At 43.2% G+C, this 27,129-nt stretch overlaps 1 protein-coding gene across 1 annotated transcript in view; it reads right to left on the minus strand.

The window, feature by feature from the left end:
* The window catches only part of LOC134968711 (chymotrypsin B-like), a 145,318-nt gene that overhangs the window by 2,313 nt on the left and 115,876 nt on the right, over positions 1–27,129 (minus strand). The window contains exons 5-8 of the mRNA XM_063944216.1: positions 26,378–26,457; positions 24,378–24,456; positions 21,288–21,468; positions 20,853–20,986 (exon numbers count right to left, since the gene is read on the minus strand). Of these exons, the coding sequence (XP_063800286.1) occupies positions 20,853–20,986; positions 21,288–21,468; positions 24,378–24,456; positions 26,378–26,457 (474 nt within the window). The remainder of the gene's footprint in view (positions 1–20,852; positions 20,987–21,287; positions 21,469–24,377; positions 24,457–26,377; positions 26,458–27,129) is intronic.

Below are 27,129 nucleotides of genomic sequence, written 5' to 3' on the forward strand. Positions count from 1 at the left end.
CTGCTGACATCCCCATGCTCAATCATACAACAAACAAACAGAAGCTGCTGCCTTTAATTACTATAGTTACTCTAATTACTATAGCAAATAACAAATCTAAGTTATACACATTTCCATCTAGGGGGTATATTTAGTACGGGTTTTTAGAAATGGAGATGTTGCCCATAGCAACCAATCAGATTCTACTTACCATTTACCTAGCTCCTTCTAGAAGATAATAGCTAGAATCTGATTGGTTGCTATGGGCAACATCTCCACTTCTAAAATCCCACACTTTAGTAAATATACCCCTATGTGCCATTTATATAAAGTAACATACCTTCATAAATGTTTTTCTTTTACAGAGTTCTATTCTGAAATCATGTATACAGTATTTAATTTTTAACTTATTAGAGTTTGCTGTCTCTGAAACTGAACAAGAAGGAAAATAAAACAAAAAATACATTTAGACTAAACTAGAGCGGTGTGGTTACTATGGGGTCTATTCACTAAGCCTTGGATGGAGATAAAGTACCAGCCAATCAGCTCCTAACTGCAATGTCACAGGCTGAGTTTGAAAAATGACAGCTTGGAGCCAATTGGCTGGTACTTTATCTCCGTCCACTTTACCTCCACCCGAGGCTTAGTAAATAGACCCCTAAATCAGTGAAGCGCGGTGGGGTGAGGCAGAGCCTTTCCTGTCATACTAACATTTGTTTCAGAGTTTTGACTGTATAAAGTATATGAAAAATAGAAAGAATTTGTTTGAAATATCTTCTTTGTATTGTTCTAATAATTTTATAGCCAAAACTCTGGATTAAAATCTATGGCAGATGAGGCAGTGCCTCCCATCCTATCTTTTCCGGACATCTCTAATAAAAACTCAACAATTTTCCAGGAATTTATACTGGTGCATCTGCGTATAATACCCAGATGTACCATTTGGCTCACATATTACATGTAAATCGGGTTAGCCAGTGCCTCCTGAGCCATTTAGCTCACCGCATGTCCATGAGTTACATGTATAAACAACTGCACAGTACAGTATGTACTGTATTTCTTTCATGCCAGCGATAACGTACTTCATAATTACTGTATATATATATATATATATATATACACTGGAGGTCATTGCCAACAAGCAAACCACCCATGTCATACTGTAAAAGTACTGTAAGCTGTTGACTAAAATGTGTTTCAACTTGCTCTAGTTTACCTAGACTGTGCTGAGACATATGGGTATGTGGATCATGATTACAGCAATTGCAGAGGGACATTTATTTGTACAGGCAAATATGAGGACTTGGCTACCTCGGGATCACGGGGTCAAGATCTTGGTGTTCAGGATCCTGGCAGTCGAAATTCCGTCACTGGAATCCCGACACTACTTGGAATGCCAGCACTGGTATCCCAACATGAATCATTATCCCGGCACCAGGATCACGAACAAGGATTTGTCAGAGCTGTGGAGAGGTAAGCCGCGGGGAGGAGGTTATGTTTAGGCTGTGGGGGGAGGGTTAGGGTTAGGCTGCAGGGGGAGGAGGGTTAGGGTCAGGCTGGGGGGGACTTAGGGTTGGGCACCCTGAGAAGGGTTAGACAGCGGGGAAGGGATGGTTAGGTTTAGGCTGCGGGAAGGGGTGGCTAGGGTTAGGCACCACTAGGGAAGGTCAGGGTTAGGCTGCAGAGGGAGAAGGTTATGGTCAGTATGTACGGAGGAAGGGTTAGGGTTAGCAGGGAGGGTATTCATTCTTTCCCGACCTGGATTATCTACTTTGGGATGGCGGTGTTGGTCATATGACCGTCGGCATCCCGTCAGCCGGGATATTGTATGTATCCCGGCTACCACCGCATCCCATTTTCTGTGCGCTAAATAAATAAGAGTGATCTAATGTACAATGACGTGCGATGAGGCGAATGACTAGGGAGGCACGCATGAAGATGTGTCTGAATGCTGGAAGCCTGTCTCACTATATTCACTGTAACTCTATTTTAACTGAAATGCATGGTACTAATGCAGGAGAGCAGTGTTTCCAAATGTTGGTCTTCAAGGCATACTAACAGTCCAGGTTTTAGTAACACCCATGTTTGAGCACAGATGGTTAAATCAAAATAACTGAAATACTAATTAAGTCACATGTGCTCAAGTATGGCTATCCTTAAAACCTGGAACTGTTAGTGTACCTTGAGGATTGTGGTTGGGAAACTCTGCAATTTGTGCAGGATGCACATTTAAACTGTGCAGACTGCAATTCTATTGAAGTATCTACCAATAATGGAGGTTACTGTAGGTGCACAGTTTAATCATACATGCCTACTTTTAAAAAGCATTTCAGGGAGATTGTGAAAGCAACACCTATGAGTGTGGCATTAAAGTGGATGTGTACTGCTGCACCTGAGAGCCATGTCATAAAATAGACTAACATCCAAATGTAAGAGAACCCCAAAGCAGTTAGTAAGATTTACTTGTTGATAAAAACTAGAGATGAGCGGGTTCAGTTCCCTGAGAACCGAACCCCCCCGAACTTCACTACCCTAGCCCGGATCCGAGTCAGGCTCGGGTTTTCCCGCCTGACTTGGAAACCAGAACGAGGCAAAACGTCATCATCCCGCTGTCGGATTCTCGCGGGGTTTGGATTCCATATAAGGAGCCGTGCGTCGCCGCCATTTTCACTCCGGCATTGGAGAGTGTAGAGAGAGGACGTGTCTCCGTCCTCAATGTCCTGCATCAGTTCAGTGGTAGTGTCTTGTGCTGCATCAGTCCAGTCATAGTGGTGGTGTCCTCTGCTGCCATATGTCCAGTGCTGCTCTATAAGTCCAGTCCAGTGGTGCTGTGTTGTGCTGCATCAGACCAGTGGTGTTGTCTTGTGCTGCATCTGTCCAGTCACAGTGCAGGGACGAGCAGTGAGCTAAATAGCTCAGGAGGCACTGGCTAGCACCAGAGCAAGATTTACACATAATATATGAGCCAAAGGATACATCTGTGTATTATACACAGGTGCAGCAGTATAAACTCCTGGAAATTTGGTGAGTTTTGATCAGAGATGTGTAGAGAAGGTAGACAGGTGAGGCACTGCCTCACCTGCCATAGACTTTTTACTCCAGAGTTTTGGCTATAAAAATGATTAGAATAATGCAAAGAAGATATTTCTAATATAATCTTTGTATTTTTCATATACTTTATACAGTCAAAACTCTGGCGCAAACGTTAGTATGACAGGAAAGGCTCTGCCTCACCCCACCGCACGTCACTGTCACAGTGGTAGTATCCCCTGCTGCCATATGTCCAGTGCTGCTGTATAAGTCCAGTCCAGTGGTGGTGTATTGTGCTGCATCAGTCCAGTCACAGTGGTGCTGTCCTCTGCCGCCATATGTCCAGGGCTGCTGTATAAATCCAGTCCATTGCAGTGGTGCTGTGCAGTGGTGGTGTCCCTGTGCTGCTGTATATGTCCAGTGGTACTGCCTTACATGTCCAGTGATACTGCCGTATATGTCCAGAGATACTTCCGTATATGTCCAGCGGTACTGCCGTATAAATCCAGTGATACTGCTGTATATGTCCAGTGGTACTAATATATAATTCCAGTGGTACTCGCGTAAATATCCAGTCCAGTGATACTGCCGTATACAGTATGTCCAGTGATACTGCCGTATATGTCAGTTGGTACTGCCGTATAATTCCAGTGGTACTGCCGTATAATTCCAGTGATACTGCCGTATAATTCCAGTGGTACTGGCATATAATTCCAGCGGTACTGGCATATAATTCCAGCGGTACTGGCATATAATTCCAGCGGTACTGGCGTGTAAATCCAGTCCAGTGATACTGCCGTATATGGAAACAGAGTGTGTCAGGGTAGTCCTAACTGGCGCTAAGCTGCTCAGATGTAATAGATTTCGGAATAAATGTCACCACATTTAGATCAAGAAATAAAAAACAGCAATTTGAAACACTGTCATACACCACAAGCGCTAAATTGAGATATCACCATAACGTCCCTTTTAGGCTGAATGACGGATCCTTTCCTCTCAGATGTATCTCCAATTCAGGTCAATAAAATATAGGCTTCCCAGGTATGGATACCATAAAAAAGACAAAATAACAAGGACAAACCAATGTGTAGTAAGTAATATCAAAACTTATTAACGTTCATATGGTGCCTTTAAATGACTGAAGTGGATTCAAAGCGTACCCCACTCACACTGAAAATAAAAGTGTAAAACACATCAGGGTTTCTTTGTGGGGGTCACCTTCATTTGTTCATATAACACCCAGTGTGCCAGAGACGGGATCACCCTCAGACTCAAGCGTGACTTGTGAAAGTTTCTGAAGAAGGCAGGAGATGCGTACCCCAACACTCACAGTCGATAAACTGGTTGCAAACATATAAAGGTATCTTTCTCTCCTTCAAGGAAAAAGGACAATCCAAGAATCGCGTACCACAACTCACAATTAGAAGAACTGTGTAACTCCCATCAAGGTATCTTTAAATTTTCATATAAGGATCACAGCTCTTTAGGTTTCTGCTCATTGGGCCTCATGGGGGTAATTCAGAGTTGATTGCAGCAGAAAACATCTGAGAGGAAAGGATCCGTCATTCAGCCTAAAAGGAACGTTATGGTGATATCTCAATTTAGCGCTTGTGGTGTATGATAATACTGCCGTATATGCCCAGTGGTACTGCCGTATACTTCCAGTGGTACTGCCGTATAATTCCAGTGATACTGCCGTATAATTCCAGTGATACTAGCGCATAATTCCAGTGGTACTGGAGTATAAATCCAGTACAGTGATACTGCCGTATATGTACAGTGATACTGCCATATAATTTCAGTGATACTGCCGTATATGTCCAGTGGTCATGCCGTATAAATCCAGTGGTACTGGCATATAAATCCAGTCCAGTGATACTGCCATATATGTCCAGTGGAACTGCCGTATAAATCCAGTGGTATTGCCGTATAAATACAGTGGTAGTGTTGTATAAATCCAGTCCAGTGATACTGCTGTATATGTCCAGTGGTACTGCCATATAATTCCAGTGATACTGAAGTATAATTCCAGTGGTACTGGGGTATAAGTCCAGTGGTACTGGGGTATAAGTCCAGTCCAGTGATACTGCCGTTTATATGTCCAGTGGCACTGCCATATAATTCCAGTGATACTGCTGTATATGTCCAGTGGTACTGCCGTATATATATCCAGTGGTAATGGCGTATAAATCCAGTCCAGTGATACTGCTGTATATGTCCAGTGATACTGCCGTATATGTCCAGTGGTACTGCCATATAAATCCAGTGATACTGCCGTATATGTCCAGTAATACTGCCGTATATGTCCACTGGTACTGCCGTATAAATCCAGTGGTACTAGTGTATAAATCCAGTCCAGTGATACTGCCGTATATGTCCAGCGATACAGCCGTATATGTCCAGTAATACTGCCGTATATGTCCACTGGTACTGCCGTATAAATCCAGTGGTACTAGTGTATAAATCCAGTCCAGTGATACTGCCGTATATGTCCAGTGGTACTGCCATATAAATCCAGTGATACTGACTTATAATGCCAGTGGTACTGGCGTATAAGTCCAGTCCAGTGGTGCTGCCATATAAATTCAGTGGTGCTGTCCTGTGCTGTATATTATTTACTCCAAATAAAGGTGTTATTAATATTTAATTCAAATAATTTTCACAGGGTTTGCCCTGTGTGGTGTAGAGGTACGCTCTCCTGTACTGCATATTGTTATATAACGCCAGAAAAATAATGGAGAACAAAAAATTTGGAGGATAAAATAGGGAGAATGATAAAGAACCACTTCCTCCTAGTGCTGAAGCTGCTGCCATTAGTCATGACATAGACGATGAAATGCCATCAACGTCGTCTGCCAAGGCCGAAGCCCAATGTGATAGTAGAGGGCATGAAAAATCCAAAATGCCAAAGTTCAGTAAAAAAAAACAAAAAAATTAATTGAAATGGTCTGAGGCGAAACTTAAACTTGCCAATATGCCATTTACGACACGTAGAGACGAGGAACGTCTAAGGCCCTGTCCTATGTTCATGACTAGTGGTTCAGCTTCACATGACGATGGAAGCCCTGATCCTCCCTCTAGAAAAATGATAAGAGTTAAGCTGGAAAAAGCACAGCAAAGAGCTCTGCATTCTAAGATGGTATCACAAATGCCCAAGCAGAGTCCAAGTGTGTCGGCGGTTGCGATGCCTGACCTTCCCAACACTGGATGGGAAGAGGTGCCTCCTTCCACCATTTGCACACCCTCTGCAAGTGCTGGAAGGAGCACCCACAGTTCAATTCAATTTGAAGATGTCACTGTTGAAGTACACCAGGATGAGGATATGGGTGTTGCTGGCGCTGAGGAGGAAGTTGATGATGAGGATTCTGATGGTGATGTGGTTTGTTTAAATCAGGCACCGGGGGAGACACCTGTTGTCCGTGGGATGAATAAGCTCATTGTGATTCCTGGACAAAATACCAAAAAACCACCTCTTTGGTGTGTAATTATTTCTCCACAAATCCGGACAACAAGTGTCAAGCCATGTGTTGCCTCTGTCAATCTGTAATTAGTAGGGGTAAGGATGTTAACCACCTAAGAACATCCTCCCTTATATCTCGCCTGCAGCGCATTCATCATAAGTCAGTGTCAAGTTGTAAAAATTTGGGTAAGAGCATAAGCAGTCCACTGACACCTAAATCCCTTCTTCCTCCTGTACCCAAGGTCCTGCAAGCCACACCACCAACTCCCTGAACGTCAACTTCCTCCTCAGTCAGGAACGTCAGTAGTCCTGCAGGCCATGTCACTGTCAAGACTGAGGAATCCTCTCCTAACCGCCTGCTGTTGCTGCCGCTGCTGTTGTTGCTGCTGGGAGATGATCGTCATCACAGAGGGGGAGTCGGAAGACCACTTGTACTACTTCAACTAAGCAATTGACTGTCGAACAGTCCTTTGTGCGGAAGATGAAATATGACAGCAGTCATCCTGTTGCAAAGCGGATAACTGAGGCCTTGACACTTATGTTGGTGTTAGATGTGCGTCCGGTATCCACCATTGAGTGAGTAATCGAAGTATGAGGATGAGGTTGACATTTTGCCTCTATAGAGCCGGTTTGTGCAAGGAGAGATTGATTGCTTCTTTTTTGGTGGGGGCCCAAACAAACCAGTCATTTCGTGTGGCAGACCCTGTCGCTGAAATGATTGGTTTGTTAAAGTGTGCATGTCCTGTTTATACAACATAAGGGTGGGTGGAAGGGCCCAAGGACAATTCCATCTTGCACCTCTTTTTCTTCTCTGCATCATGTGCTGTTTGGGGCCTAGTTTTTTTAAGTGCCATCCTGTCTGCCACTGCAGTGGCACTCCTAGATGGGCTAGGTGTTTGTGCCGCACACTTGTGTCGCTTAGCTTAGTCATACAGCCACCTCGGTGCAACCTTTTGGCCTAAAAACAATATTGTGAGGTGTGAGGTATAGACTGGAACTGAGTGGAAATGAATGTTATTGAGGTTAATAATACTGTAGGAGCAAAATTACCCCCAGATTCTGTGAATTTAGCTGTTTTTATGTTTTTTTCAAAAATCCTCTAGATCCAAAACCAAAACCCAAAAAGGTGGTTTTGGCAAAACCCATCCAAAACCAAAACCCGAGCGGGGAATTAGAACCAAAACCAAAAACATGAAAAGTGCCCGCCGCACATCTCTACTAATTATACAACATAACGGTGGGTGGGAGGGCCCAAGGACAATTCCATCTTGCACCTCTTTTTCTTCTATCATCATGTGCTGTTTGGGAACTAGTTTTTTAAAGTGCCATCCTATCTGACACTGCCGTACAACTCCAGGGGTACTGCCCTATAAGTCCAGGGGTACTGCCGTGTAAGTCCAGTCCAGTGGTGCTGTCTTGTGCTGCATCAGTCCAGTGGTGGTGTCTTGTGCTGTATATTATTTACTCCAAACATAGGCGTGCGCAGGGGGGGTGCCTGGTGCGCACAGGCACCCCCTAATGTCTGTCACCCCCTCACACACACCTGCTGCTGCTGCAGCATCGGCGATCGCCGAGTGTGCTCATTTCTGTTCTCCCGCCCATTGCGCCCGCCACCCCCTCCGCTCAGTCTGGCTGTCATTCATTTGTATGGGTGCAGCATCACTGACATACTCCTACTCCCAATTCCTCTAACCTGTGGGATGTGTCGTGATGATGTCATGCCGCGTGTATGCCCGCTCATGCTCCTACCCATGCTCTCTCTCTCCTCATCATGTGCCAACGCCACAGAATACACCGTTCCTCTTGGAGGAGGACAAGTTCAAATTCAATATCAATATATATTTCGAGAGATTGGGATATAATCTATGGTAATAAAATATACAAATTTAACATATATTAAACAGATTTTATATATGTGTGCATCAATTCTCTATATTATTTAGTTTGCATTGAGTGCCAATATGTGGTGGTAGCCACGCTTGATAGGTGGTGCTAGACACGCCCATTGGGTGGTGTTAGACATGTCCAATAGGCGGTGCTAAACACGCCCTTCTAATCGTGCACCCCCTAATAAAATGTCCTGCGCACGCCTATGACTCCAAATAAAAGGGTTATATACATTACTTATTATTATACAAATAATTTTTACAGGGTTTGCCCTGTGTGGTATAGGGGTACGCTCGCCTGTGCTGCATATTATTATAATAGTTTCAAATAAAAGGGTCATTATTATCCAAATTAATTTTACGGGCTTTGTTGTGTGTGTGTGTGTGTGTGTGTGTGTGTGTGTGTGTGTGTGTGTGTGTGTGTGTGTTTGTGTGTGTGTGTGGTTTAGGGGTACACTCTCCTGTGCCACCAATATTGTGCATGTATTATATCTTGGCAAATTCCAGCTTGTCCCATGTTTGTGCCGCACACTGGTGTCACTTAGCTTAGTCATACAGCTACCTCATTGCACCTCTTTTTCTTCTTTGCATGATGTGCTGTTTGGGGGCCTAGTTTTTTAAAGTGCCATCATATCTGACACTGCAGTGGCACTCCTAGATAGGCCAATTGTATGTAACGCTTATTTAAACACCTACCTCATTGCACCTCTTTTACATCTTTGCATGATGTGCTGTTTGGGGCCTATTTTTTAAATCTGCCATCCTGTCTGCCAATGCAGTGCCACTCCTAGATGGGCCAGGTGTTTGTGCTGACCACTTGTGTTGCTTAGCTTAGTCATACAGCTACCTCGGTGCAACCTTTTGGCCTAAAAATAATATTGTGAGGTGTTCAGAATAGACTGGAAATGAGTGGAAATTAATGTTATTGATGTTAATAATACCATAGGATCAAAAATTACCCAAAAATTCTGTGATTTTAGCTGTTTTTATGTTTTTTTCAAAAATCATCCAGATCCAAAACCAAAACACGAAAGGGTGATTTTGGCAAATCCAATCCAGATCTAAAACACGAGCATGGAACCAGAACCAAAACCAAAACACAAAAAGTGCCCACCGCACCTCTCTAATAAAAACACACTGATACTTTTCAGGGCCTATTTGTGTATTTCGTTCTACTCAGAAGTGGCCATGAGAAACTAATGACACAAAAAAAACTCTGTAATGGCAACATTCAAACCCAAAAGACTGCTAGGTCACAAAGCAGGGAACAATGAAGCCCTAAAACTAAGGATAAAATGCAATAAACAGCACCATAAAAACAAATCATCATTTATACCATGACTGTCATTAGATTATAAGATCCTTATCTTCTAAATACTTGCAACAAATAAATCAGTGGGGCATATACTGTATAACAGGGTTCGAGTTTGCCAGAGGTGCGGGATGCAGGCCAATCTCTTACCTTCTTAAAGGGTCAATCATTTACAAGGCAAAACTATACCTTGTAAATGATTGTCGCTTTAAAAACAAGGGTCAGAGATCGACTGGCATCCTATACCTCCGGCAAACTCAGACCCTTTTACATATACACCAGTGCTTAGGGCGGCCAATCTCGGGATTGGAAGCTCCAATCCCGGGGATTGTGGGATCAGGCAGCCCTTTAATGATGGGCAGCACGCTCAACTCTGCCCGTCTCCCTCCTTCCAGCTCCCCCGGCGCAGCGTGACCTCTGACTGTGAGGTCACGCTGCGCAGTAACCCGCTGCTAAGGCCGCTGGTTAGGCGGCCGTCACCTGCCGCCTCCATCCGGCTCACCCTACAGTCACCGCTGAAGAAAGTTTCCCTCCCGCCCCTCCCAGCAGTTTTGTTAGTTGATTTATGTGCGGGGCGGGTGGGGAGAGGCGGGGCGGGGCAGACGGACGGACAAACAAATCAAAAAGCTAATCCTGGGTATCCCGGAAATCCCATGATTGACCATTTTTCAATTCTGATACTCGGGATTAAAAAAATAGCCCGGGATTGCCCTCCCTACCCAGTGTGTTTTATAAGATCATTCATCACCAATTAAACTGAACAGTAAATGAGATACATACGCACCAACCCTGCCGACTTGCGATACTGTATGTTGATGCATATACTCAGTGCCAGTTGTAGACCTTGTGGAGCCCAGGGCGAATGTTTCCTTTGCCCCCCCCCCCCCCCCCTCCCCCTTCTCCATTCTAAACAGTGAACTGTCACACTTCAAAGTTCCACAGATGACATGAACTGTGCGGGGTCCTGAAGACCAAGTTTGAGAACTTCTTAGCACTGCTTTTACTGCAACCCTTTGATTACAAAATCTGATTTGGTCAATAGTTTTGGCTATGACCTCTTTAGTAGCATTTCAGTTGTCTGTGTAATTATTTATAAATATGATTAGTGATAAAATAACATAATTTTAATAATAAAACTACTGGGTGACTTAACAGTTATATGCTATAGTAAGTAACCACATATTCTACAATAGTGTCTGAGATTAACAGCCATTACTAATGGCACATGTTCACATCGGAAAACTACCAACAGCTTAAACAATGCGATAAGAAAATAGAGCAGATGTTCTCTAGACCATATGATATATTTACTGCAAAGAAAGCAGGGAAAATAAAATAAAGGATGGTAGAGGATTATTTAAATGACAGCTTACAAACAGGCGTGTTACAGATTCCCTTTGAGTTCTGGAAGGAAAAGAAGCCAATTTGGAGGCCCTTGTACAAACTCGCTTTGCGGGCCTAATTCAGACCTGATCGCTCCAATGGCAGCAATCGCAGTCTGAAGCACTTAGGGGAGTGTGCGCCCAGTAAGACCCAGTGAGGTGCTATTACAGATTGACAGACAGAGGAGGTCGCAGGGTGGGTGGGGGCAGGAGGGAGCATGCCAATGGCATTAGAACGCCGTTGGTGGGGCACGGTTCAGACAATGCAGGCGTGTCTGGACCGCTGCGGGGGCAGGCTGCAGCGGCTGCATGACGTCACACACAGCCACTGCAACCCATCTTCAGTTCGGACAATGCAGGCGTGTCTGGACCGCTGCCGGGGCAGGCTGCAGCGGCTGCATGACGTCACACACAGCCACTGCAACCCATCTTCTAGCACAGCTAGGCTGCGCAGGTAGGGAGCTAGGCTACTTGTCGAGTGCAAAAGCATTGCAACCATGCAATGCTTTCACACCCGTGCGGGGGGAGGGGGGACGACAGGGCCTGACATGCTGGGCGTCCACCCACATGTCGGAGAAATTGATCGTAGATGTGCTAAATTTAGCACATCTACAATCAGGTCTGAATCACCCACTGCCTCACTTAAGCTGCCCACCCTTCAATGTGTACGCAGAAAGAGTCTTCAGCACAGCCGGGAACCATGTCAGCAATTGGCGTGTGATGCTACTTTCTCAAAATGTGGAAAATATTATGTTAATCATAATGAAGACCTTTACCGGCAATTGCATCAAAGTACAGAGACTTCTGTAATGGTAATTTCCAGCAACGTTGAATTTATATTATGTGAGAATGAGTTAAAAAGCACTAATGAGGGTAAGGATGATAATGATGATGACAATGTAGAGCTGTTAATTTAGCTGCCTTAAGTCCATTGGTAGCTTGTTTTGTGGATCTCTAAGAAACCAAGCACTTCAGTCACAAAGTAGCAGTCCCTGTTGCTGAAGTGCTTGGTTTGTTAAACTGTGCATGTCCTTTATAATATTCAACAATAAGTTGGCTGGGAGGGTCCAAGTACAATTCCATATTGTACCACTTTATTTTAATTATGGGCTGCATTTTTTAAGGCCATTGGTGACGCCCTTTTCTTTGAATGTACTGTTTGCGCTAGGACCCACCTCACAGAGAATAGTAATTCACTCACATCAGTCTCTACCCTAGTGGACCATACAGTTGCTTAAATCAACCAATCAATCAATCAATCAATCAATCAATCAATCAATCCATCCATACATAATTTTTTTCTTCTTTTATTGTATTTTTGCCACTATGCCTCACCTTACAGAAAATAAGGACCATACAATTGCCAATGCCTACCAAAATCAATAATTTTTTTCTTCTTTATTATATTTTTGCTGCTAGGCCTCACCTCACAGAAACTATTTATTCATTCACATCAATTTCTGCCCTAGTGGATCATACAGTTGTCAATGTCTACCAATATCAATCAATAATTTTCTGATTCTTCTTTTATTGTATTTTTGCAACTAGTCCTCACAGAAAATAGTTATTTAGTCATTCACATCAGTCACTGCCCTAGTGGACCATACAGTTGGCTACCACAATCAATCAATATTTTTTTTAAATTGTTTTATTACCTCCATTTCCCTGTGCCTCCATCTGGCCTCTAATCTAATTCTTGATTAATTAAGACATTCTTGGTTACTTTCTATGGGGTAGTATAGTTTATTAAACTGTCATCCTGCCTGCCACTGCACTGCCACTCTTTCCCAGATGTCTGTGCCACATTTGAAGTTGAACAGCACGTGTGTGTGCCACCCACTTCTGTCACTTAGCTTACTCAGCCAACTAACTTGGTGCAACCTTATGGCCTAAACTGATGAAAACAGTATTTGAGCTGTGAGGTGGTGATAATGTAATGGAAATAACTGGAAATTAATTTTACTGAGATTAATAATTCTGTAGGAATAAAAAAAGGCCAAAATGATGTGATTTCAGCAGTCTTTATCATTTTTCGAAAATAATACAGATTCAAAACCAAAATCTATAAGGGTGGTTTTGGCAAAACCAAACCTAAAACACTTAGCTAATACAGATCCAAAACCAAAACACGGGGGTTGGCGCACATCTCTAGTTAAATAACTGTGCCTTACAATGAGAAAGGTTAAAATGTAAATGTTTGTAGAAACAAACTGCGCATGAGTCCACATTATGCATTTTGCATGATTTCATTAAAAGAGCACAAAGTGCAGAGATGAAGAATTCATTAATTAAACTTGTCACAGCTTATTAGAAATCTGCCTCACAAAAATTAAACAGGTGTATCATAATTAAAAAACTAAGTAATTGTCAATGTTGATATATAAACTGTCAAAGGGAAAAATAACCCATCAACAAAGAAATAAACAAGAATCAGTCCATCAGTGAAAGATCTATACCATCTCAACGAGCTAATTACAACAGATAATTCCTAACTGAAAATTTATAGTAAGCTAATCGGGCTCTGAGAGGGGTTTGCGTGAGTACCAGCACAGCCAGATTAAGGGGGGGGGGGGGGGGGATGGCGGGTGGCACAGGGCATACTTTAGCTTTCCTGCTTATGCAGCAGCAGACCAGGCAGCCAGAATGCAAGCAGCCCAGAGTGCAGTGCAGGCAGAGACACAAGAATATAATGTTTCATGAGCTACTGTACCCACGGAGCTTTCTGGCCAGAGGATAGGAGGGTGGAGAGAGCTGTAAGTGATACAGGGATCCCAGCTTCTCCTCTGGGTGTCTGGGTCCTGTGTAACCTGTTCTCTAATGAAGGTCGAGAGAGAGAGAGAGAGAGAGAGACCTCCTGAGTCTTGTTCAAGTGTGTAGGTAGTAAAGATGCTGTTGTTATTCTTGCATGTGACAAGCTAAATTCTAAATATTATTTTTCTGTGTGTATTTTAAGGTTGTTTAAGTTGTCTTTGTTCCCCTACAAGAACATTTGATAAAATAGTTGTCTTTCAATTAGGTGGAGCTATAAACAATACCCAGGCATTATTAAACTATTAGTTTAAATCTGATACATACCATTGGTTTAAATTTAATATATACAATTCATACATCCCCACATAACCCATTCCAGGAGGACTAGACTTTTTAAAAAAAGTTATGATTGCAATCTCCTGTGTTGAAACAGCTTTCTTATGAAATAAATAGTTCAACACAGGTGACATCAATCATATATTAAGAGGGAAGTCCAGGTAGAGAGCATTTTGTCCCCTCTGGAATGTGTCATGTTGGTAGTTATCAGGGCCGGCGCTACCATTAGGCAGCTTTAGGCAGCTGCCTATGGGCGCCGGGACCTGAGGGGGCGGTACGCTGAGGCTGCCAGGAGCATTTTGGTCATTTTGACAGTAAGCCGCCCCCTCCCTCTCCCCCCACTCGGCCCTGTAGCCATGCAATAGCAGCAGCAGGGCACCCGGCGGCATGGACACACATAGCAGCGCTGCGGGTAGTCCTGCAACGCTGCTAAGCTGACTGACAGTGACAGGCAGTTGATGCACTACCCACTACCCAGAGTCCCGGGATCCACCAGTGAGTCTTTTTTAATTCACCACCGCACCGCTGTGCAGGGGAGCAGAGAGGTGGTTTCCCCCTCGCCCGGTCCCGTGTCCCCTCTCCGCCGGGCCGGCTCCATGCTGCTTGATGCTTTTTTTTGTTTTAAAGGGGCGTGGCCACACCTGCGTGATTAGGCCACGCCCCCAAGTATGTCAGGTCCTCGACGGTCTGTCTGTGGCTCTGCTGCCTGGCATGCCTGCTCTTTCAGAGACTGGCTCTTGTGACTTAAGCTGGAGGTAACTACTGTGGTAGGCTATCTGTGTGTCTCAGTATGAGTGTCTGTGTGTCTCAGTATGAGTGTCTGTGTGTCTCACTATCAGTGTGTGTGTCTCAGTATGAGTGTGTGTGTGTGTGTGTGTGTGTGTGTGTGTGTCTCAGCATCACTGTGTGTTTCTCAGTATGTGTGTGTGTGTGTCTCAATATTAGTGTGTGTGTCTCCAGTATGAGTGTGTGTGTGTGTCTCAACATCACTGTGTGTGTCTCAGTATGAGTGTGTGTGTGTGCCTCTACCTCAGTATGAGTGTGTGTGTGTGTGTGTGTGTGTGTGTGTCTCTCAGCATCACTGTGTGTTTTTCAGTGTGTGTGTGTGGGTGTGTGTGTGTTTCTCAATATTAGTGTGTGTGTCTCCAGTATGAGTGTGTGTGTGTCTCAGCATCACTGTGTGTGTCTCAGTATGAGTGTGTGTGTGTGTGTGTGTGTGTGTGTGTGTGTGTGTGCCTCTACTTCAGTATGAGTGTCAGTGTGTGTCTCAGTATCACTGTGTGTGTGTGTGTGTGTGTGTGTGTGTGTGTGTGTGTGTGTGTGTGTGTGACTCTGCCTCAGCATGAGTGTCAGTGTGTGTGTGTCAGTATGAGTGTATGTGTGCCTATGCCTCAGTATGAGTGTCAGTGTGTGTGTCTCAGTATCACTGTGTGTGTGTGTGTGTGTGTGTGTGTGTGTGTGTGTGTCTCTACCTTAGTATGAGTATCAGAGTGTGTGTCAGTATGAGTGTATGTGTGCCTCTGCCTCAGTATGAGTGTCAGTGTGTGTGTGTGTGTGTGTGTGTGTGTGCGCCTCTACCTTAGTATGAGTGTCAGAGTGTGTGTGTATCTCAGTGAGTGTGTGTCTGTCTCCGTATGAGTCTGTGCCTCTGCCTCAGTATGAGTGTCAGCATGTGTGTCTAAGTATCAGAGTGTGTGTATGTGTCCCTCAGTATGAGTGTGTGTGTGTGTGTGTGTGTGTGTGTGTGTGTGTGTGTGTGCCTATGCCTCAATATAAGTGTCAGTGTGTTTCTCAGTATGAGTGTGTGTGCCTCTGCCTCAGTATAAGTGTGTACCTCAGTATGATTGTGTGTGTGTCTCAGTATGATGGTATGTGTGCCTCTGCCTCAGTATGAGTGTCTGTGTGTGTGTGTGTGTGTGTGTGTGTGTGTGTGTGTGTGTGTGTGTGTGTGTGTGGGCCTCAGTATCACTGTGTGTGTCTCGGTATGAGTGTGTGCCTCTGTCTCAGTATGAGTGTCAGTGTGTGTGTGTGTGTGTGTGTGTGTGTGTGTGTGTGTGTGTGTGTGTGTGTGTCTCAGTATGAGTGTGTGTGTGTGCCTTTGCCTCAGTATTGGTGTCAGCGGGAGTGTGTCTCAGTCTTAGTATGAGTGTATGTGTTCCTCTGCCTCAATATGAGTGTCAGTGTGTGTGTGTCTCAGTATCACTGTGTGTATGTCTCAGTATGAGTGTGTGTGTGGGCCTCAGTGTGAGTGGTTGTGTGTGTGTACTACAGGGCTCATTGTGATACATCCAGTACCTGTATTGCCATACCTCCCACCCTGTTAAAAAAGTTCCCTGCACACATACTGTATCACTAGAGGCCTGCAGTTGGGGAGAGTATAGGCAGATTCAATGGCAGCACCGAGCACCCCCCTCCCCCCTGCTGTTTAGGAGGATCATTTTATTTTATTTTTGTAAATTTTAATACAGCAACAGGCTGCTCGGGGTGGGGTGTAGGGGGGGGGGGGGGGCGGATGTCACATACCCCCCAGGCCGCTCTGTCACTTATGTCCTGGGCCGCCTCATCTAGAGGAAGTGCCCTGGTAGTCCAGTGGTTTATGCATCTGCAGCCTGCTCCCACCACCATCACTGTGAGACCAGCAGCAGCATGTGATACTACTACAGCCTTTTTTTTTTACTTTGTACTACAGAGCTACGGAACACCTGTAGGTCCATAGACTGTGATGGATGCTGACTTATTGCCTCTCCATCTGACCGTTTCTCCTCCTTGCAAGTAGGTAGTGTTTTTTTTTCCATGTGTCGCCTGTAGCTGATATGAAACTACATTTTCCAGTATGACATGCTACTTTTTGGCAGGATATGCTTGGACTTGTAGTTCCACATTTCCCTATATTTGCAACATAAAAACTGTTTGTTAACGAACCAACATAGTATATCACAAGATAGTGTACTGAACAAGACATCCGTACCTGCTGCTCAGAAAAAGTATTTGTCAGTTTGTCATGAACTATTTTGTTGCCATATATTAGTACTGAAATCTAACGTCACACACTAAAAACGCGCTGCCCGACAATGCTCAGAATCCCGATGCCGGAATCCCAGGAGTCAACATACCGAATGTAAGTGTGCCGGGGAGGGTTTCAGTTAGGCTGTGGGGGGTATGGGGAGGGGGATAGGGTTAGGAACCAGGGGAGGTTTAGGGTTAGGTTGTAGGAAGGGGGGTTAGGCTGCAGGTAGGGGAGGGTAGAGGGTTAGCATACTTTCCTACAAGGTGTTGGGATTCTAATCAGCAGGATGCTGCTGTCATTCTTCTGACTACTGGCATCCTAAGTGCCAGGATCCCTTTCCCAACCTGCTGTAGGGTGTATTCTCCATACAGCCTGCAACATTTTTTATACGTTATAATCCAATCGGTGGGTCAGGGGCATAGGGTAAGCATTACTGCCTCACAGCACTCAGGTCATGAGTTCAATTCCTGGTCATGGCCTGTCTGTGTGGAGTGTGCATGTTCTTTTTATGTTTGTGTGGGTTTCCTCTGGGTATTCCTGTTTCCTCCCAGTCTCCCACACTCCAAAAACATATGTGAAGGTTATGTGGATATATGTGTGTGTGTGTGTGTGTGTGTGTGTGTGTGTGTGTGTTTGCTTTTTAGCGACTATCACTCCCATTCCAGTGGAACAGGGAGTGATATGAATTCTGATGTTATGTGTACAGCGCTGTGCAAATTAGTGGCACTATATAAGTAAACAATAATAATCATTTTGATACTTTAAGATAGGGCCTTGCGCATATGTTGGAGAAGCCATCACATTTCCCCTTTGTACTTAGCAGGAGCACATTAATTTGCTTTTCTGTCAGTAATAAAGGGGTAAATGCTAATTATGTACTGGGGAGCATAGTGGGGTTTTTTCCTGTTAGGGCAAATGTGTGTTTTTTTTACCCTGTGGAAGCCAAAGTGTTTTTTTGTTTTTTCCCGAAAGGGGCCAATGTGTTTATCATTATTTTTCCTGTGGATGCCAATGTGTTTTTTTTTATTTCCTGTGTTGGCCAATGGGGAGGGGCGTGGAGGGGGAGGGAGGCTGAAGTTTTGCCTAGGGTGCTGAGAAATCTTGCACCGGCCCTGGTAGTTATGCACAATCTAATATACACCTCCCTTCCACTGGGGCCCCATGCCATAACTGCCTCGGGCACCCCCAAGGCTTAATCCGGCCCTGGGTACCAGTTACCTGGGACTGAGCCCACTGGATTGACCCATCAGGGCCCTTGTCCAGCTGAGTGGACAAATGTCCCTCTTTGCAGTATGCAGCATTGCACGTAGTATTTTACTTTTTTTCAGAGGTGGTGGATGTCTCAACAATCTTGGTCAGTTATTTGTGCATTAAGTTAGGAGCATGATCAAACTGAGAGTTGGGGTCTCAGTCATACTTGACAGTGACCATCAGGGCTGGGTTAAGTTCTCTGAGGGCACCTGAGCGACAGATTTCTAGGGCCCCTATTAATAAACTGATCTTAATGTATTCCTAATTTAAACTGTAAAATAAATAATAATAATAATAATAATAATTGTTATTATTATTATTATTAGATAATGAATCAGTTATTATTTTGATGATATTAATTTAGAGTAGGCTAGAGAGGCAGAGGAGCTACTCAAAACTCACATGTACTAATTAGTGCAGTGTGCACTGCAGCACTGCACCAACTCTCTGTCACTCAGACATTCCAAGGTTGCCCCACAGGGGGTAGAGGGATCTGGAGAACCCTACCAAACCAAGCCGCCACCTGTCAGTCGGCGCTGCTGAGTTTGGAGTTGTGAAATGGCACCTCACTTACTCATCTCCTTCACCTGGCTTCAGCTTCACAGGGGGCGGCTCTGGGACAGACAATGTCTTGCAGGATTTGACTTTGTGCAGACTGACCTGTATAGTGTGAGTCTGGAGTTCCAAAGCGGCCGAAGAGAGGGAGAACGGAGACACAGCTAAACGCCGTGCTCCAATTTTATTAGCAGTGCCAGTGACTGATTCGGGGGACAGCGTGTGTGTGCCTGTAATGTGTGCTCCTGTCGCCCCTCCTATAATCCGGCCCTGGTGACCATGTGTACTCACTGACTCACTGATTTTAAAAATTATTTTGAAAGTATCAGGGTTTTTTTTTCTTGTGGAACTTGTTTGCAGGTAGAGAATATAGCAGGAAAGAATAAAGGAGTTCAAGCTAAGAAAAATATTAGATCTTATTGCAGGTATCTGTTCTTGTACAGTATGGTCTATATCAATTTAGTTGGAGTTTGTGCTACTAAAAGCACCCAGGTTCTCTGCACCTTTCTCATTTATGTAAATCAGTTGTATTGTTTCTGTAGTGCAAGATTTGGAAGATGACAACCTGTCCTAAGAATGTTCCAGGCAGCTCCAGAGGCTGCATGGTGTCTGACTGGTGCATCTCTTGGAAATTTGTGTAGCTCTGCAGCAGAGCTACTGGCTGCAGGGTTCTGTTCCATGCAGTGGCAAATTTCCCATTAGGCATGTGCCTAAGGGTGGCACTTGTTTGGGGGCAGCACTTGAATGCCTGTGTTGGTACTGTCAGCCCAAAAAGTACCAATAACTGCAACATATTTTCACTGTACTGTACCATACGTCATCTTGAATGCAGTGCATATGGGTAGCATATGCACTTACTGTCCCTGTAAGCTTTACTACTTAGTAAATATGTATATTTATTATATTTAGAATAAAAAATAAAAAATGTCATTGTGGATTTTTTATTATTCTATTAAATTAGCTTTCCCAAAATGAAGGCTAATAACTAATCATTAATAAAATTAAAATTAGGCAGACGGGAGGCGGACGTTACTGTTTTGCCTAAGGAGCGCACTCACCCCTGGTTCCAGGCAGTGATGGTGCGGTCTCCGGGGTCCTGCACCATCTGCAATGGCTTTGCTCACCCAGCCCTAGTTACGGCCCTGTATGGCAGATGCTGCTTGATAAGGTCATGCATGCACACTGCGATTTCAAGAGAAAGCAGAGGGAGATCCAAATGGACACTATTTCCATAGGTAGGAGTGGGCTAACAACATGTTAATATGGCATTCTTTTTCCTGCATACAACTGAAAGCTTTTAAAGCTTTAAAAATAGTGCAATCACAAAGTATGGGGGAAACAGGTTGATAAATAGGACTCAAGGAAGGTAAGTCCAGGATTAAGCCTGCATCGGGCAGGCCACCTATTCAAATGCATTGGTGATGAACAATGGAATTTAAGTAGAAGTATATTCTGTGATCTGTATAGCACTCGTGGCTTTGTATTTTTGCATAGCCAAAGAACTTTTTGAATATTTATTTGTCCTTTTATTTTACAGAAGAGGGTATATTAAGCCCATAAACTTGTTTTTATTCTTCAAACAAAGCGTGTTAGTTAGAAAGAATAGCATTGTAGATTTGCAGTATCTAACAAGTGCAGTATGGTACTGTATATCCATCTACTAATACAAACCATGCAAGAAGAGACAATGGATAAGCGATTTCCCCTATCAGTCAGGGAAGAATAAGTTCTAAGGACAAGCATGGGAAGAAACTGTGTGTGTTAAGGAACTAGGAGGAAATATATACTTTAGTCTCATTTCAATAGCGCTGGTCATCCTCCTTGCTCTGTTAACAAATGCTTTCATTCACTGTAACAATAAAAATAGCGATAAAGAACTGTTTGTTTTTAAGTAAGTACAAACCATGCAAGAAGAGGATCCAGCAGCTCCAGCACAGACCATGACGTCACTGATGTTGTTACCCCAATAGGTTTTGCATAGAGCATTAGACAGCACAGGCAGAGCAGTCTGCTGCAGCTTGCTGGGGGTGAGCACAGCTGTGTATGGAAACAGAGACACTATTTATAGAATGTGTAAAGCTTTTTAAAAAAAATTCTTTGTTCTATAAAAAAATACTGGACAGTGGAGAACTTGCACTGTGTGGCTTTCAGCAGCATAGACTAGATAGTTCTGTGTGTATATCTAATGGGAGATGTGCCTTAATTTGCTTTACCCTATTTTTCTAAACACGTTCTATTACTGCCTGATGATTAATAGACCCCTTAACAAAAAAGGGACATTGAACAGCAATGTTAGCACACCCTGCGGACCAACATACAGTAAATCACTTGTGCTTACCATTGTATCTGGTCTTTCCCCATCCACTGGTAACACAGATCCGACCATCATCATATACCTCACCAGGATTGGCCAGGCACACTGGAGATACTGTGCTACCAAAAACAGCAGGAGTTGCCAGCTTAATCAGGGAAATGTCATTATTAATGGCGTTGGTGTCCCAGTTGGGGTGAGTAAAGACCTTAAACAGACAAACAGAAATAATTGAGGGTGTTTGCATGTATCTTCGGACTGTGGGCCTAATTCAGACCTGATCGCATCAGCATACTTTTACTCTAATGGGCAAAACCATGTGCAGTGCAGGTGGAGAAGACAAAACATGTGTAGAGAGAGTTAGATTTGGGTGGGGTGTGTTCAAACTGAAACCCAAATTGCAGTGGAAAAAATCATCAGCCAGTATTTACCCTGCATAGAAACAAAATAACCCACCCAAATCTAACTCTCTCTGCACGTTATACCTGCCTACCCTGTACATATGATTTTGCCCATTAGAGAAAGTTTTTGCTGCTGTGTCAGGTCTGAATTAGGCCCTGTATTTGTTACTGACAATTCTGCAAAACAGACTCCTCTTTACTAAAAATAATGAAATGCAACAAGCACAAAATAGATGGGGAGAGGTGTAAAATCCTCTTTGGTGATGTCAGCTTGTGTCGGTCAAACATATTTGTATAAACATGTCCATTCAGGACAGATATTGGGATTTTCACACTATGCTTCCAAGTTGAGCATTCGCAACTTTGAGCAACTATAGGAGATTTGTATGTGTCTTAGCCTTTAGTGCTTACATGTAAGATGAGTGTGGGCTATTTGAAAGTGATATTACACAGAGATACTGTATGTCTGATTTTTTTATAGTTCTCACTAACAAGGGTAATGCTGGTGCAAATGCTCATTAATATTGACAATGAATACTATTGCAAGTGGATGTTGAAGCCAGTGCAGCCACATGGATGGGGCTAAATCTAAACACAGATGAATATCCAAATTAACTTCCGAGCACTCAGCTAAGGCGTAAGTGCAGAGGACTTGTGTGCAACTCTGATGATTCAGGCTGTAAGTGACATGTCTGCCCGCTTTGGTTGCCATTTTCCAGCGACTGAGCCGCCACTGAAAAGTTAAGCATGAGTCAGAAAAGAGATGAGATAGGGGAAGAGAAGCAGTAAGAGGAGCATCGTGGATGAGAGACAGAGAAAGCAAACACAAATATGTAAATAAAAAAATAGAAAGTAATAAATAAGTATATGAAATAAAATAAAGCCAGTGCGGAAGTGACCAGAGACTTTCTCATTAGAGAAACAAAAGAATATACAAACTCAGCACTAAAACTAACTGCAGCCATTCTCACGCAAGTCTTTATGAAGGTATTGTTAAAACTTTTCATCTGAAAAATATTTCCAGGATGAGATCCTTTCTGACCCAGGATGCTACTAATACCCATATCCACTCACTGGTCATCTCCAGACTAGACTACTGTAATGTCCTCCTGGCTGGCATCCCTCACAAATGCCTCTCTCCACTCCAATCTATCCTCAATGCTGCAGCCCGGCTAATCTTCCTCACAAAATGCACTATGTCCACCTCTCCTCTCTTACTAGACCTTCACTGGCTCCCCTTCCCTTTCAGAATCCAATTCAAGCTTCTCACAGTCGCCTACAAAGCCCCCACCCACTCCTCTTCCATTTACATCTCTTTACACTCCCACCCATTATTTTCGCTCTGCTAATGCACTCCCACACTCCTGCATAATGATTACTTCCTGCCTGATTACTCTCTACAAAACTTCAAACGGGCTCTCAAGACCCACTTCTTTACCAAACCAAACCAAATCTCATTCTAACTCTCTGTTCCACGCTCTCTGTCTACCCCATCTGTGTTACCCCTGTCTGTCTACCCCTCCCCTTTAGAATGTAAGCTCCCTTGAGTAGGACCCTCTTCCCTCAAGTGCTTATCTTTTTCTTACTTTAATCATATTCAACTGCACCAACTCCTGCGGTTTTCTGCCACCCTGATACTTATCTCAGTCTCATCTACTGATATAGCTACGTTTATTTACCCTGTACTTGTCCTATATTGTCTTCAACTGTAATGGTGGGTACACACTGATAGATATATATGCAGATCAATTGATCTGCAGATATATCTATGGACAGATCGGGCAGTGTGCTGTGCATACACACTGCCCGATCCTTTGGGGACTGACATCATGAACTGGGCTGGCGTGTACAAACGCCCGCCCAGTTCAGCTGTCAATCACTGCCGGCTGCTGCCGCTTGTGTACGGGCGGTCGGCTAGTCGCCCGTACACACACAGCGATGCGCCAATACATCGGTAGATATATTGGCCGTCAGCTGTGCTGCAGGGCCAACGTGATATGTCTGTGAACGATGGAGTTCACAGACATACCGTCCGTACACCCTGGCCGACGGACCCGCGATATATTGCCCATTCCATAGAATGACCGATATATCGGCCAGTGTGTACGGGCCTTAAGTCACGATTTTCCTGTTTTGATTCATTGTTTATGTACTCTGTACTTGGGCACCGCGGAACCCTTGTGGTGCCATATAAATAAAGGATAATAATAATAATAATAATAATAATAACAACAACAATAACTTTGGACTTTAAATGCAGCTAATAAGCTGGACTTATAGTGCCACCTGCTGGCTAATTTGAGATTTCTAATAAAGTAAAACTAATTTCCTGCTACTACCTGCCTCTTTACAATTAAAGTAAAATCTGACTCCAACTGCTGTGGGGAGATATACTGTACAAGTGCATCAGTCGATGGAGTGGATGTTTAAAAGCAGAGCTTGGTTGAGTAGGTGCATTTGTGCCTCTAGTTTTATTAAGTGGGGATCATGAACATGAAAAGAAAGTTTAAGAGAATACATTTTAGAGAGAGCGCTAATTGCTTTACAGAATGATGCACAGCGTTTCAACCCACAAATATGCAGCAAAAATAGATGATGTCATGTATAACAATACAGTACAGTATAACAATGTATTATTGTACAGAAAAATATTTATGTAAAGTGTATTAATATGTTTATGAATAAGTGACTGCAAAGTGGAAAATGTGTTACTCACTGCTCCTACAGCCAGAGCCTGGATTGCCTCAGCATTTGAGTTTCTATCATGTTCTCCAAGAACAACACGATCACTGCTCCTATAAATAAAAAAAAGAAACCATAATGATTTGAATTTTCGTGAGATATTTTAATTAAGAAATATTTTGATTATACAGTATATGAGATCAGAACCATTAAATTGTTATTTAACAACATTAATATAAAACTCCTGAACTAAGTGGGCTTGTATACAAGTTTACAGCCCCTCCCTCCCTCATTTGTAACAATGGAAGAATGGTGCATATGGTCTCTCCTCTATCCCATTTTCACATATGCTCAACTCCCATTGGCGCACATCAAACCGCTAACCACTTCCACAGGTTCCTACCAGCTGCAGTGCACAGTAAATAGTGGCTATGGTCTTCATAGGACCTCCCACCTCTGCAGGTCAATTAATGATGTTGCCAGCACTTTGTATAGACCGTTTATATCACTGAGCAACAGCATGAGCTAGTGCATTAAAAAGCTAATAATATCCTGTTCTTACTGCAGCATTTGAAGGTATTGCCTTGCCATCCCAGACTATTTTGGCTATCATCATCAGTCCATATTTTTGCACCAGAGATTGAATACACAAAACTATACATCTGAAGATGTGGTTTATTTACAGTCATACTGTATTCCAGTTGCACTTCCATATTACTGATCCACTGTCCCAAGCAGAGGGATTGCAAATACAATTTGTGCTGAACTTAAACTCCATATTGTGTTACTACAATGCAAACATAGTAAAAAAATTGATAATCTTGTGTTTCAAACTTGGATTTACAGTAATCCATGCCCTAAAGAAGGCCTTATAAAAATGCTAACCAAAATGTTACTTATGTGCAGGGCCATAACTAGGGTGGTGTGGAGTGTACCACAGCACATAGCACTGCAGGGTATGGGGCACACTTGTCAATTATGAGTTTTAATTGCTTTCACTTGTAGCTTCCCCCTTTTTTGAAGGCCAGCATCTCCTGGTCACCCCTGTCTCCTTCCCCCACCCCTTCCGTTCTAATACCTATACCACATTAATGAAAAAAATGCTTACATACCCGGGATTCGAACCCTTTGCCTGTGGCATTACAGTCATCTATTCATTGAGCTATCTGCCCTTGTATAAAAACCTAGAGAATTCTAAGTTAGAAAATTATAAATATTTGAAGCTCACCTTGTACTTTGTGTGAAAAATATCAGCATTGCAGCTGAGCAGATCTATGTAGTGTGTGGCTGTTAAGGAAAGGGTGTTTGGCTGCACACTACATAAATCTGCTCAATTGCAATGCTGATTATTTTTCTTTACAAGTAGCTTCATACAGTTAGATCATAGTTTTTATGCAGGATTAAATAGCTCAATGAGTAGGGTATGTTACTGAAATGCAACAGATTATGGGTTTGAATCCTGGGAATGGCATTATATTGAAATGTGTCATTTAATAAAGGGTATTTTATATATATATATATATATATATATATTGTAGGAAGGTGGGTCATAGCATAGACTTTCTTCAGGATCAGTTTTCATAGGCTTTCTTCCACTTGATGCATGCACCTTATGTCCCAATTAGAAAATGGGGGGATGAGGGGGAGGGAGGCACCTATTCTATATCTGGCACAGGGCACCAAAACGTCTAGTTACGGCTCTGCTAATGTAGAGGATCTTCACAAACATACCTCAATGCTGACGGACACATTTTGGAGATTTTTTACGTTAAAAGCATTTAGTACTGTATGTCTAAAGACTCTATTTTTCAGTATATGCAGCCATATGTTATATACAGTATGTAGATTCTCTGTAAGTTTATCTCTAAAATTAAGGGTTTTATGTGCAGGGGTTGTGCAAGTTTCATCTTTTTACACCTGACTACCATTTTCTTTTATATTCATTTTTGTTAATCCTATGCATAATTCACTTACTGACACAGAAACTATTACAACCGATCTTGTGTATTGATATGGAATACATATGAAACTTACAAAACACCACAGTGAGCAGCAGTTACCACCCAGTTGCTACTAATCAGGGAACCACCACAGAAGTGCCATCCTGTCCTGTCCTGCAATTCACAAAACATAAAGATTTTGAGACTAGTCACTATCAAAGGAAACTATAAAGCATTGTCAGTATTTGTAAAATTTTAATTTCCAGCTGCAAAAATCAGGAATAATTTAGGTAACTGTACTGAAGTGGTAACATGAATCATACATATAATTATTGTTATGCACACCAGTGCCTGCAGGAATGTACTGGTGTTTGAACTGTTATACACACCAGTGCCTGCAGGAATGTACTGGTGTCTGAACAGAGAGGGATGCAAAACAAATGAACTCACAGACAGACTGGGAAATATGACATAACGTACACAGAAGGTGATAGGGTAACAAAACCAACACAGAGTGAACAGAGAAGCCCAGAGGCTAAGAAACTGGGTGTCTCCCTAGTATTAGAAGTGCTCAGATGGAAAAAGCAAGATGTTGTGTTTTAATACGTAGAGAACCCGAAATGCTGTTGCTAAGGGCAACAGCAAAACCCTAAAGGGTTACCAACGGGTGTGGCAGTAAACTCCTTGGTCAGAGATGGAATAATAGACACAAGGAGAGTCTCCACAATCCTAATTCTCACTTGCAGGGCCCAGGTTCAGCTTACTGCCACTAAACTGACACATGGACGCCCTGCACAGTGAGAGAGGATTATGCAGGCAGGTCTGAAAGTACAGCCACAAACCTGC

This window comes from Pseudophryne corroboree, chromosome 11 (assembly GCF_028390025.1).
Source record: "Pseudophryne corroboree isolate aPseCor3 chromosome 11, aPseCor3.hap2, whole genome shotgun sequence".
Taxonomy (NCBI): domain Eukaryota; kingdom Metazoa; phylum Chordata; class Amphibia; order Anura; family Myobatrachidae; genus Pseudophryne; species Pseudophryne corroboree.